Genomic DNA, 14655 nt, shown 5'->3' on the forward strand with positions numbered 1-14655 from the left:
TGCTACCGTCACTGACGGACAGCTGCTCAGACACCCTGGCTATTTCCATGACCAATTGTTCCACTAGTCTAACCAGTTGCAGCCAGGCTGACCCACTCCAGTCCAGGACATCTCCTTGGTGCTCATGATGGATGTCCCTAATGGGTGCTTGCATGAGGCCAGCCATCATGCTCCTCATTGTCGTATAGACCGAATAATGAGCAGTCTTCCTGCACCTCCTCCAATGCAACAGCAACATGGAGGGGGGGTGGCGCGACTTTGTAGGAGTATGCACGAGCACAGAATCTGCGAGCACTAGTGGGTTCATATGGGTAATAATGTGTAAGTATCACAACTGAGCACTTTTTGAATATATGTACACACAGTACACTCATTGATGCCTCGATGTGTTTTCGTACATTACAAATCTCAATGGGAATGCTAACATAATGAACAACATTCTTACCAGGGACACTGAAGGCAGCATGCTGAGGCCCATCTTGCATTGACATCGTCAGGAGCAAGGGTGTGGCCAGGTTTGAGAGAGATTGGAAGCCATCATCCTTCTAGACTTCTCTGGCCTTTCACATAAGGTGCAGGGTCCAGAAGCTCAATGGCTGAAATGCTGCTGCATCATTCATTGTCTATCCATGTTTGATTTTAGGTAGGCTGAATGATCAGACTCCACGAACAGGTGGAGGTCAGCAGGTGCATCCCAAGCACGAATGCTGGGTGTAAGGCATTCATCCACAAGTCAGTGTTGTGCATTGACCTAGGTGTAGGCAATGTAGGCCGAGATGCCATGTATGCTCCAGGGAATATTGCTTGTCTGCTGTCCCTACTACTTTGAATGCCATTGCATTCCAAGTAGCAGAGGATGTGCTTCGTGAAGGTAGCCGAGGTTTATGGAAGCCTGCAATGTTGCATATGGCGCCCAATCCAGAAACTGGACCATTGTCTAGAATGGATGCTGCCCAAATTCATTCAAAGACCTGTTGTTGCACAGTTGTGGCCTTATTCTGCACAGTAAGACCTATCTGCATGTATATTGACACACACAATCATACCAGCAAAAATTGGGTGTAAAGTCACATCTTACTGGCGCTCTCAGCATTGTGGGCACAATTTGCATTTGTACAGGGTAGCAGCCTTGGCATCTCATCTACAGGCACTGACGTTTATGAGAGAGGGGCATGTTGTAAAGGACTTCTTGTGTGTGTTTGTAATATGCTGAGGCCAATGGTTATGATGGTGAGGGTTGCAGCCATTTTAATGTGACTGGGTCAAACTCATTGATGTTTTTTCTCTCCCTTGCTGGGGTTGGGCGGTCCCCCCAGTAAGTATGGCTTTCATGTGAAAGGTTCTTTAGTTGGAAGCTGCTCACCAAAAACTGGCTGATGGCAAAAGTGATATCGGAGGACCCTGTATGATTCTGTTTTGCACAAGAGCATGTCTGGTTCCATTCTGCACAGACCCAGCCTTGGCTACCTGGCCATGCCTCCCAGCTGCTCTACCATTGGTAGCCTTCTCATCCTCTTCCATTTGGAAATAATTAGAATGGACAGGGGTTTTTTCTTTGACATCTTTTGATTATCTGCTCCTATCACTGCTTGCTTGTCCCTACAGCCACACCAGCAAATCCACCTCCCCCCCACCCCCCAAACTTCTCCCCCCCACCCCCCCCATCCCCAAACCTTAAACCAGCTTATATTTCACCCCTCTCCTAATATTCACTCAGTTCTGTTGAAGGGTCATGAGGACTTGAAACGTCAATTCTTTTCTTCTCCGCCGATGCTGCCAGACCTGCTGAGTTTTTCCAGGTAATTCTGTTTTTGTTTTGGGTTTCCAGCATCCGCAGTTTTTTGTTTTTATCTAGGGGTTTTTTCTCTCTTACCTCGACCTCCTCCGAGGTTGGAGCTCTGGCCATGGCGTTGTTGTCATTGCACAGCAGAGGGGCCTAGAGATCAATTTTGTTCAGCATGCAACATACCGCCACTATTCTGAATACCCTTGCTGGGGCATACTATAGAGCTCCACCTGAGCGATCGAGGCACCTGAAGTGCATTTTTAGAATGCCAATGGCCTGCTCGATTGTAGACTTTGTGACAACATGACTGCTGTTGTTGCGATCAACATTAATTTGAGGGCTCCTAAAGGGCTCATTAGCCAAGGTGTTAAGGGGGCCCTTGTCCACTTACAGGCAGCCATGGATCTGCGAAGTTGGATGAAATAGCTGAGGGAGTTGGGAACTTTTCAGTATGAAGGAGTCAAGGCAGCTCCCAGCGAAACTTGCACAGCCATGAAGGAAAACCTTGTGGTCTCAATTGACCTGGACACTCAGGGAAATAGAGGGGCTAGTGGTTGACGAAGGTGTCCAATTGTTGATCTGGAGCCTTTATGGTGACCTGGGTGCCATCAGTAACACCTTGCACCTGAGGGAAGCCTGCTAATTGGGCAAAAGCTTCTCTGTGTGTCTGATGCCAAATGAACAAGGAAATTAATGTGCTCCCCTGCACAAGCAAACAGGGCATCTGTTATTGACTTTAATGCAACTGAGTGCTGCTGACTGGGATATACCAGATAGCTCTCCTGCTGAGCCCTGAAAGGAGCTTGAGACATAATGATTGAGCACTAAGGTTATCTTTTATAGCCACTGGCAAGCCATGGGGATCAATAGAATGTGCTTCGAGAAGTTGCTGGACCATTCGACATATATCCGGATCACTTCACGGCTTAACCTCAGGTAAATTTGGCACTGATTCTCCCAATATATCTGAGGTCGGTATGCCCTTCTCACAGGGTCGAACCTGGCTGGACTCCCCTTCCTTTCCTAATGTGTGTGGCTTTGCCTCTAGCTCCTGACCTGGTGTCCTCCCTTGGGCCTCCAGCTTCTGATGTTGACATGCTTCAATGGCGCCTATGTGCAAGGGTACCATGCTCATCTTGTCTTTTCCTTGGCATGAAGATCAATGCGCCCTTCTTAAGCACAATGCTTTTCTTGCCACTAGGGTGCCTGAGTCTAGGGGCATAAAAAAAACTTGCCAAGTTCAGCAGCCTCACATTCCTACTCTCTTGTTGAGAATGAACATTTGCTACTTTTGAGCTAATTCCAAAGGGTTCTCTCCAAAAGGGTACCCCAGCTATCCAAACAAATCCACAACATTCAGACCTACTCCTACCAGTGTAAGCTGCACATGTCATGTTTCACACTCCTACTTCACCAAAATGAAGCACCTGCTGGTTTATGTGGGCTGCTGCCTCCGCAAAACACATATGTGCAAATCCCAACCTGCCTTCATTTTTCTCTCTCTCCCCACTTCACCCTGCAAAATTGGTGGGGGCTGTATTCAGGGACAGGACTTCAATTTTTCGACCTCAACTGCCATTTTTGCAATGACTGAGAACCATTGCAGAAATTCGGGCCTTAGAGTGAGTTAAGATACGGGCAGCAGAGTTTGCACAAGTTTTTGGAGAGTTCAAAATGGAAGGCCAGCTTGGAGAGTATTGCAGTAGTCAAGATGCATAGATCAGGGCTTCAGCATTAAGCTTTGATTCTGTTTTCATTAGAAGACTGGATGAAAGCAGGTTGGTATATTGTACTTTCATTGTGAACCTGGATTCAAAGCAACAAAGATGAATGTTTGATTTTTCTCTCACTGCTTGTAAGGGCATTCCATGAAATGGATTTGAGATCCATTTCTTTATGGGCATGGAGCCACAGCACAACTGTCCATAAATTGGCCCAAACGTCAGAAATTGTTTACATGAACAGCAAAGGGAGGGAGAAGAAGGAAATTGCATTGGTGCAATGGAGCGTTGTGCTCTGTATCTGACTTGTGTTCATATGTGACCTATGTATTATCATTGGATGCTAATTACATTCATATACTTCTGGCAAAATACCTGTTTGCAGGGTTCTAGCTATGAGTTACAGGCAGGTTTTATAACGTGTCTTAGAGGAACACTTTGTATTGAAATGTGCGGCAAAACTTTTATTTACAAGCATGATGGTATAAATTGTGGGGAATGAATTGGGACAAGTATATCAAGTATCAGCAGGGGAACATTTAGGGGACAATGATCATGGTATCATAAGGTTTAGATTAGCTATGGAAATGAACAAGGAGCAACCAGAGTGAAAAATATTAATTGAGGTAGGACCAATTTTAATAGGGCAAGAATGGATTTGACTTGAGTAAATTTGGAATCAAAGATTGGCAAGCAAAACCGCAATTGAACAATGGACTGCTTTAAAGAGATTGTTGAGTTGAGGTACATTCCCGTGAGGAGGAAATTTAGGGCAAAGCTTCCTGGTTGATGAAAGAAATAGAGTAAAATGAAGCAGGGAAGGGAGTATGTGACAGATATCAGGTTAATAATACAAGTGAGAGCCAGGCAGAGGGAAGTGAAAAAGAAATAAGAGCAGCACAGAGGTAGTATGAGAAGAGGCTGGCAGCCAACTTAAAAAGGGAACCCTAAAGTCTTCTATAGGCAGATAAGTAATTAAAAGGAGGAATAGGACCAAAAAGGGGATTTATATGTGGAAACAGAGGACATGGCTGAGGTACTAGATGACCAATTTGCATCTGTTCTTACCAAAGAAGATGATGCAGTCAAAGTCTGAGTGAAAGAGGAGATACTTGAGATATTGTATAAGCTAAAAATTGACTGAGGAGGTATTAAAAAATCTGGCTGTAATTAAAGTTGATAAATCAGGACCGACTGGGTTGCATCCAAAGATAGTGACAGAAGTAAAGGTGAATATTGTGGAGGCATTGGGAATAATCTTCCAATCCTCCTTAGATGCAGGGGTGGTGCCAGAGGATAGAATTGCAAATGGGACACCTTGCTCAAAAAAGCTTGCAAGAATAATCCCTGCAATTACAGGCGTATTAGCTTAACCTGGGTGGTGGGAAAGGTTTTATAAATGAAAACTGAGGCAAAGTTAATGATCACTTGGACAAATGTGAACTGATTAAGGAAAGCTAGCATGGATTTGTTGAAGGCAAATCATGTTTAACTAATTTGAGATTTTTGATGAGGTAACAGAGTTGATGAGGGTAATGCAATGCAGTTGATTTGATGTAACTCTTTCGAGTACAAACCCGTTTCCATCTGTTCCTATTCAGATGAAGTGACATTGTTTCATAGTTTGCCATTGTGAGATTTGAACTCTTGATCTTGGGGTAACAACCCAGTACCATAACCACTTGACTATTTAGGCCAAGCGTTGATTTGATGTATATGGACTTCAAAAATCGGGCTCTGGATGATGTAGATAAAGAGAAACATTTCCCATTGGTGGAAGGGTTGAGAACTAGAGGACACTAATTTAAAGTGATTGGGAAAAGAAGCAGGAGTGACATAGGGTAAAACCTTTTTATGCAGTGAGTGGTTAGGATCTGGAATGCAGTGTGTGCACGTGTGCATGTGCTGGACGCAAATTCAATTGTGGCTTTCAAAAGAGAATTGGATAATTATCTGACGAGAGAGATTTGCAGGGCTACGGGGTAAAGGCAGCTGAGTTGCTCTCTTGACAGCCAGCATGGGCATGATGGGCTTCCTGTGTTGTAACCATTCTATGATTCTGTATTTTATCAGTTACACATCTAATTATCATATAGATCTTCTCTCTACCTTGAGGGAAGAAAATATTTTGTACTGCTGCATATTTATGCACCCTTTGAGTTAATTTCTTGTTACTAACTTCTTAGAAGCTTTGATTAAAAGAGGCAAGGGTCTAAAATCATTTTTCTAAAATCTATACACTAGGAGTACCAAAAAGCTGTAATTTGATATTATGAGAAAATGCATCAAGGTTTCTTATCTCTTCAAACTAGAACTAGCCTTTTTACGAAGTATAGATTTGCATTTTAACAGTCTTGTAACTGTTTGAATCGTGAGAACTTGCTCCTTTCCCCTACCCACTACCCCATAGCATCCCCACCTGCTTATACAAGTACTTTCCACCACCTAGCCTGTCCAAATTTCTGTGATGGTGCTGTGCCCTTTACGTTGCACCTTGGTCTCTTTCCTTAATTCCTCTCTTTCTTCTGCTTTGAGCATTTTGCTTTGTTTCACCCCTCTCACCTTTCCCTTAAAATCCTCAATGTGTTGTCAAATTTATAACATTCTGAAGTTATCATTTTGTTCAGACTTTAATTTTGGACATTGGAAATGTTAGTTACTGAGGTAATGGTGGTTGGCAAATAAATTTCAAAAAACATTTTCAGAAAATTGTGGGAACCTAGTGACAAGGTTGTGCAATCAAAGGGTGATGTTGTTGTAAGGTATTTTCAGAGTTAAAGACAATCACAGTACCACTTCTAACAGATATTGTAGGTACTTTTGAATTTTCAACTAAATGCTGTTGCTATGTACTGCATTAAGTACGTAATAGATGTTGAATGGTTTTGGTGATGTAGTATGCCGTTGTCTATTTTGTTAACTGTTTATTAATTCTAATGTTTTGTTCCCAGTAACGTCTCGTATTTCCCATCAATTCTAACTCTTCAGAACATCTATTAATCTTTTGTGCTTCACCCTTTACTTTCTTGTAATCTATGAAGCATATATTTGCTTCTCTTCATTTCTGTTTTCCATGCATGAATTATTGTCAACGCAAATATTCCGTTAGGTTCATTTCCTATATCAGAAACCATATTGTCTCAATTTCCAATGCAACGATTTCTTTCATTTCATATGTTTAGATATGCTTTTGCAAAATGGTACACAAAACCAATGGTCCTACATTCTCCTTGTTCAGTCATTTTTTGTTCTGGGAGGATGGAGGGGGGAAGAGAATGATTATATATGTGGTATGGGCCAAGTCCATGGTACAATTCCTAAGCTATGGATCATGTTACAATTTTTACATGCAAGACCTCCATATATTGCAGCATCTGTTGGGACACCATCTTTAGCACCTGCTTTTCCTTTCCTTTTCATTCAATTTATTGCATGCTTGACCCCATTTTAATTGTTCACCTATCTCAATTAAAGTGGGGTCTTTTTCTTTGCTTTGAATTAGCTTCATATTTTCTGCCTGTCTAACCCTGAAGTATTCTTTATTGTATGTTCATTTTGTGGGACCCAAAACCGTTCCAGTGTTTTCTTTGCTCAGCTTAAAATATTTTGTGGTAAATTCAATGCTTATTCTGTAAAGATCAGCAGCCAAAAAATGACTTATTTCTTCAACTAAGTACAATGTCTTTGCATAAACAAATACGCTTTATCCTGGAGTATAGAATCAAAATTTTAGACCCCTATATCTAAGTTAAGAAATTTGCCATGCAACCTTTATTTTATGTTGAGCCCTGTCTCCCAGCACTTCCTGCTGCTTGTTGATTTCCATGAAGTAATGGAATCTCTGAAACAACAAAAACAAATTTCCTTTATATAGCAGCTATAATATTGTAAAACATCTCAAGGTACTTGACAGGAGTGCAAACAGGCAAAATTGACAGGAAGCAGAGATTAAGCAAAGAAACATCATGTTTCGCTGCATAGCCTCAGAATGATAGCATTGATTCGGAGATAAATAAGTGTCCTTTTTATTCACTGTAAGGGGCGAAACTAAGCCAAGATAATTTTCAGACAAATTCTTGATAAGGCCATAATATGGCTTTATTCTGAAATATTCCTTTTTTCCACTATAGTTACTCCTCATGAACGCTCTGATAAACCACGGCCTTCAACTTGGAGCATGTTAGTTATGTAGAAAAGTTTGGAGAATATATTTTCTGTAGCCCAGAGCTGAATGTAACAGTGTGATAATTATTTTGGATTTGTTACTGAATCTCTTCCATGTTTTTCTACTTTTGAGTTAGATTAGGGAGCAGAATGTAATACTTGACTTCTGGTAATGGCCGGTTCTATTCGTGGTTGTTGTGACACAGAATGAAACTCAAATCTCTCATGGCTATTGTGTCAGGATAACAAGTGTAGTGTAAATGGGTCTTTTTTAAACAAGCCAAATAGAGTGAAATAAAAGTTTATTCCCAAATATCCAATCATCAAAGAAAAAGAAACAAGCCTCCAATATGACGACGCAGGGATTGCTTAGTCCACTCTCTAATTCCTGAGGCAATACTTGTCTTTGGGGACAAAATATACTCTCATCTGACTAAAGCTGTTCATTGTGGCAATTAAGGGGTTTCAAAGAGAATCTTGCTAATACATTTTAATCTATATTTTAAACACCATTGAGGCAATTATTGATTTCATTGCTCAGACAGTTAACTGCCGGGGCGAGGGTCTCAACTGCTGGAGAAACAACCTGCATTTCCACAAAGAAACTGCTCAATTTTTACTTTCAATAATAGACTGATCCACCCCATTATTTACTGCCTATGGGGAGATAACAGCATAGTGATAATGTCACTAGACTAGTGATCTAGAGGCCTAGGCTAATGCTCCAGGAACATGGGTTCAAATTCCTCCATGGCACTGGCAGAATTTTAAAATTCAATTAATAAAATCTGGAATTGAAGCTGGTCCTAGTGACGGTGACCATGAAACTATAATTGATTGTTGTAAAAATCCATCTAGTTCACTAATGTCCTTTTAAGGATGGAAATCTGCCATCCTTACATGGTCTGGCCTATATGTGACTCCAAATCCACAATGTGGTTGACTCTTAACTGCCTTCTGAAATGGCCTAATAAGCTGCTCAGTTTAAGGGCAATTGGAGATGGGTAACAAATGCTTTTCTTGCCAGCTATGCCCACGTCCCATGAAAGAACAAAAAGACGATGATTACAAAGATATCCACTTCCCCATTTCTGCTTCATCCGTGCATTTAATCCTCAATTATTGAGAGAATGAACTTGCTTGCATTTATAAAACACCTGTCATAACCTTTGATCACAGCCAATTAAGTACTTTGAATTGTAGTTACTGTTGTAATATGGGGAAATGTGGCAGCCTATCTGTGCACTGCAAGGTCCCACAAATAGCTGAGATACTAACCAGAATTTGTTTTTAGCAGTGTTGGTTGAGGGATAAATATTGGCCAATACACCAGGTAAACTTCCCTGCTCTTCAAATAGCCTCATAGCAACTTATGCCCACCTGGGAGGGCAGACGGATTGTCCATTTAACATCTCGTTCAAATAATAGTATCTCTGCCAATGCAGTATTTCCTCTGTACTACACTGAGATAATAACTTAGATTACGTGCTCAAGTCACTGAGTGGGGCCTGCACCTGTGACTTACTGACTCAGCCAAGAATGCTGCCACTGAGCTATGGCTGACAAATTGATATGTCCTAGCCCTTGGATAGCTCCACACTGCTTGTACTGCCCTTCATTTGATCAACCTACCTGTAGATTGATGTGAAAAGAGATCCTGGCCTCTTGGCTAATTCCCCCACACGTTGCTCAAGCCATGCACAACTCATTTAAGGCTAATAAGTCATCACCTATACAAATGCTTGTAAAATAAAGCTTAGGAGAGCCTGCACTTTTAAAATGGTTCTCCAGTTTGAATGCTCAATATTCTAATATTTTATTTTAATGTTAATTCTATGATATAGAGGAAGTGAGAGACTAGCTACATCAGAATATATTCTCTCGTTTATACTTCTAACAGCTTTTCCATTGTTTTGAAGGTATTTAATTAATCCATTTTAATTCCATGTACAATGGTTCTTTCCAAAGCCATATTACTGCCTGCGGTAATGTGGTATCATGCACTCATGGGTCAGTAAGTATTAGATAAAGCAAGTCAGAGCAGCAGAGGGATAACTGTTCCTCTGTTGTGGAAATTGGATGCAATTCTAACAAGTGCTGTCATGTTAAATGGTCATGAATCATGTTTGCAAGTTCTTCATTTACAAAATATGTTTCATTTGATGCTGAATGTTGACCATCCACCCAAAGTATTTTTTTTCATTTGTTGTTGGGATGTGGTTGTTGCTGGCTAGGCCAGCATTTGTTGCCCATCCCTAATTGCCCTTGAGAAGGTGGTGGTGACCTGCCTTCTTGAACTGTCCATGTGGTGTTGCTAACCTGAAGCCAGAGGCTATAGCACGAGGGTTACCATTCTCATCAAGAATGGCTGATCAGGAGTCCCTCCCATGCTTACTGCTTGCCAAAGGTATTTTGAAAAGATTTGCAGGTTAATAATCAACCTGTTCAGCCGCACCATGAACCAGACAGGAAACACAGAGGATCGGTTAGTGTATGTACACCAGAGACTGCAGGCAGAAGGTCTAATCTCTCTAAGAAATCCAGCAAGCCTGCTGGGTAACTCGTGTGTTTGCTCTGAAGTTGAGGAAATAGTGAGGTTATATTGTAGTTTTTGGGTTTCTCAGGAAGAGATACCAGCTGAAGAAAAGAAGTTAGTGAATGTTCAGAAATCCACCAGAAGTCTAGTGTAATATATGGTTCATTTTTTCTTATTTAATCAACGGTTTATTCTTTGTGTTAAAAGTGGCAGACTCTTGTGAATGTGTTCAGTAACTGACCTCCATGGCTTTTTTAAAAAAAAAGTTAGGATCTATCAAGTCAGTTTGCACTCTGGGATCTGACTCGTCCAGTATTAACATCAGCTGATCATAACACCAGATAATTTGTTTTTGCAATGTTGATTGAGGGATAAATATTAACTAAAACACTGGGGATAATTCTGCTCTTCTTAGAAATAGTGCCATGAGGTATTTTACGTCCACAAGAGAGGGCAGATAGGGCCTTGGGTTTAGTCTCTCATCAAAAAGACTTCACTGTTGACAATGCAGCCCTCCCTCAGTACTGCATTTGAGTGTCAATCTAGATTTTTGTACTCAAGTGAGCTGGGACTTGAACCCATAATGTTCTGACTCTGAGGCAAAAATGCTGCTAACTGACCTACAACTGACACTTAAATAAAGGTAACACAAAGAATCATGGTGGAAAATTGAATTTCTAATTTCAGAAATCTCATTCAGTCATAACCTTGATGCTTAAATTTCATTTCAACTTGTTTATTTTCTACGGGTTGTGGTTCTGCACCCTTCTGTACCTCAAAAACATTTTTCACATTGATGCATTGTTCAAGTTTCATTTGTTTTGTAAGCTGCTGGTGATCTCTAACGTATCTGCTATATCAATATGCTGCCCTTTAGTTTCCATACATTTGTTGACGACCCCAGTGTTACGTCACTATCACTTCTCTTGACCACTCCACTGTCTAGAAGTTGTCAGATAGCTGTCAGTCATCCAGTATTGGGTGAGTGGAAATTTCTCCCAACTAAATGTTGGGAAGACCAAAGCCATTGTTTTCACCATGCCACTAACTTCAATCCCTAGACACCAACTACATTCATTTCCCTGGCAGTTGTCTGAGGCTGTTTGCAACCTTGGTGTCATATTGAATTCTCAGCTGAGCTTTGACTATATATCCATGCCATCATGATAACTCCCTACTTCCACCTCCATAATATTGCCTCACTCCACCTCTGCCTCAACTCATTTGTTGCTGAAACCATCATCCATGCCTTCTTTGCCTCTGAACTTGACTCTGCCAGCATGCTCCTAGCCAGCCCCCTCTGTAAACCTGATGTTATCCAAAACTCTGCTGTCAGTAACAAGTGCCATTTACTCATCACCCATGCTCACTGATCTACGTTGGCTTCTGGTTAAGCAATGCCTCATTTAAAAATATTCTTATCCTTATCTTCAAATTTTCCCATGGCCTTACCCCTCCCATCTATTAACCTCTTCCAACCTTAGAACCCTCCAAGATATCTGTGCACCTCCAATTCTGGCCTCTTGAGCATCCTCAATTTTAATTACTCCACCGTGGGTGGCCATGCCTTCAGCTGCCTAGGCCTTAAGCTCTTGAATTCCTTCCCCAATCAATCTTTCCAGTTTTAAGATGGTCCTTAAAATCTATGTCTTTGACCAAGCTTTCTATCTGCTCTAACATCTTCTGTGGCTTGGTGCAAAACATAGTTTGATACCTCCCAAGACACTTAACAGGAGGGTTATTATGTTAAAGGAGCTTTATAATATAAGTTTTTGTTGCTATGGATGTGAAAAGAGTTGGTTTTACATCGGACTGGTGGTACCTTGCTACAAATGCTTTTTCTTTCCTAGTGGTAGAATGGGGAGATGATGTGAAAGCAATTACTGAAGATGAAACCATGGTCTTAGTGAATCATCAGGCAACAGGTGATGTCTGCACCCTCATGATGTGTCTCCAGGACAAAGGGACGGTAGGGTCTGCAACCTTCTGACAGTTTCTCTTTGTGTTACAAATCTGAACCAGCATCCTTGCATTTCATGTTCACTTTATATGATAGTGTTGCTTGCTTATTCTAAAGAGCAATGGTGAAATTTTAAGATAGATCTATTTTTCAGAGGTTGGTACAAGCTTTCTGCCAAGTTTGTGAATGCCTTGCTCCATGAGTTACTTTCCCTCATGGCTCACCAGTTGGCCCCCTTCAAGTTGAGTTTATGTGGAAGTTAACTCTGTTCTGTTGCTGAGCCACACTGTCAAATAGAGTCTGGTAAGAGTAATGCACCTAAAGTCTATATAAAAAAAAAGATATTGTGTGAAACCAAATGGTGGTCAAGTCTGGAAATGCACTGTGCCTTCTTAATCTATCATTTTGGCCATGCTTTTAGTAATCCCCCACCAGTAATTCTCCCAACATGTCTCTGCATTCATTTCTTTTGACATTTTTCTTCCTATATCTCCTTAGCTCCCTTTTCTACTTTAAAATATAAATCAATTTATCGTAGCTTTATATTAAATTTACTACTTTAAAGGACTGCTTTGCCAGGTTATATCAAGATTTGGACTAAGTTTTTACCCTGTAATTTAATAAAATTTATTTATAGGGTCCTTGGTAACTTAGTAAATTTATCTAGTTAGTTGCTGAATTACAGACCAGAAGGCCCTGGTTACTATATCCATGAATGAGTCACCAGGTGAAAGATGTGAGCTTGACTAGATGTTTTCTCTCCTATAATCTGTTTAGCTGCTTTTTAAAAAATTATTTCATGAGGTGTGGATGTCGCTGACGGGGTCAGCATTTATTGCCCATCCCTAATTGCCTTTGAGAAGGTGGTGGTGACCTGCCTTCTTGAACCGCTCCAGTCCATGTGGTGTAGATACACTCTCAGTACTGTTAGGGAGGGAGTTCAGGGGAGTTCAGAATTTTGACCAGCAACTGTGAAGGAACAATGACATATTTCCAAATCAGGATGGTGAGTGGCTTGGAGGGGAACTTCCAGGTGGTGGTGGTCCCATGAGTCTGGTGCCCTTGTCCTTCTAGATAATAGTGGTCATGGGTTTGGAAGGTGCTGTCAAAGGAGGCCTGACTAGTTGTTGCAATGCATCTTGTAGATGGTACAGACTGCTACTGTACATCGGTGATGGAGGGAGTGAATGTTGAAGATGGTGGATGGGGTGACAATCAAGCGGTCTGCTTTGTCCTGGATGGTGTCAAGCTGCTTGAGTGTTGTTGGAGCTGCACTCATACAGGCCAGTGAAGAGTATTCCCCCATTGCACCGCTGATTTGTGCCTTGTCGATGGTGGACAGGCTTTAGGGAGTCAGGAGGTGAGTTACTCACCACAGGATTCCCAGCCTGTTCTTGTAGTCATAGTATATTATTTGGCTAGTCCAGTTCAGTTTCTGGGCAATGGTAACCCCCAGGATGTTATTAGTGGGAAATTCAGCAATGGTAATGTTACTGAATGACAAGGGGTGATGGTTAGATCCTCTCTTGTTTGGAGATGGTCATTGAATGGCACTTGTGTGGTACGAGTGTCACTTGCCACTTGTCAGCCCAAGCTTGGATATCATCCAGGTCTTGCTGCATTTGGACATGGACTGCTTGAATATCTGAGGAGTCGCGAATGGTGCTGAATGTTTTGCAATCATCAACAAACATCCCCACTTCCGAACTCATGATGGAATGAAGCTTGTTACATGAATGTATGATACAATGACTGTGTAAGAAACTTGCAGTAATGACAGCCCACAGACAATAACTTGCTAATAAAACATTTTTTCATGGCTGCTGGGCAGACAAGTACCTCACACCTGACCTTATTGCAGTTTCAGTTTATATTGTCTCCTGTTGATGTTTAATTTCTAGCTTTATCAAATTCTTGTGCTGTATTTCTTGTGAACCATGTAATTTCCAGCAAATGTTATCAGCATTTATAAGGGAACACACTGATTTTCACCATCTGAACAGTACGAGATCCCATTAATCGTTAACGAATGAAATATTATTTAATGGAAGCCTAAGAAATCAACCTGAACACAATATTAACAACAGAATGTTTAATCTTTAAAAATTGTGGTTTGTTTCTTAAGCAGATTAATTTGCTCCTAACATTAATTTAACATTTATAGACCTTTTATTGTGGCTCACTAAAAAGTCCTTTTCTGTGACTTAACAGATCTGCTTATCCCAAAGTTTCACATGGGGGTAAATGATTGAGGTTGGCACTTGGGATCATTGACTGACTGGATTCATTAGCTAAAATTTGGTAGTTTCTACTCATCATGGACTCAGGGTATGTTATTTACGTGGATGAAGAAAATAATTAGTTTCTTGTAGCTAGGGAGCTCATCATTTCTGAAGCGAACAATTACCCATTTCAGATTGCAGAGAAGAAAGACACATTTATGTGGTGCCTTTCGCAACCTCAGGACATATCAGAGCACTTCACAGCA

At 41.1% G+C, this 14655-nt stretch overlaps 1 protein-coding gene across 8 annotated transcripts in view; it reads left to right on the forward strand.

The window, feature by feature from the left end:
- The window catches only part of lpgat1 (lysophosphatidylglycerol acyltransferase 1), a 183112-nt gene that overhangs the window by 22233 nt on the left and 146224 nt on the right, over positions 1-14655 (forward strand). For all 8 annotated transcript variants that reach the window (XM_041213773.1, XM_041213815.1, XM_041213823.1 and 5 more), the window contains one exon: positions 12058-12176. In XM_041213773.1, the coding sequence (XP_041069707.1) occupies positions 12058-12176 (119 nt within the window). The remainder of the gene's footprint in view (positions 1-12057; positions 12177-14655) is intronic.

Source organism: Carcharodon carcharias, chromosome 2 (genome assembly GCF_017639515.1).
Source record: "Carcharodon carcharias isolate sCarCar2 chromosome 2, sCarCar2.pri, whole genome shotgun sequence".
Taxonomy (NCBI): Eukaryota; Metazoa; Chordata; class Chondrichthyes; order Lamniformes; family Lamnidae; genus Carcharodon; species Carcharodon carcharias.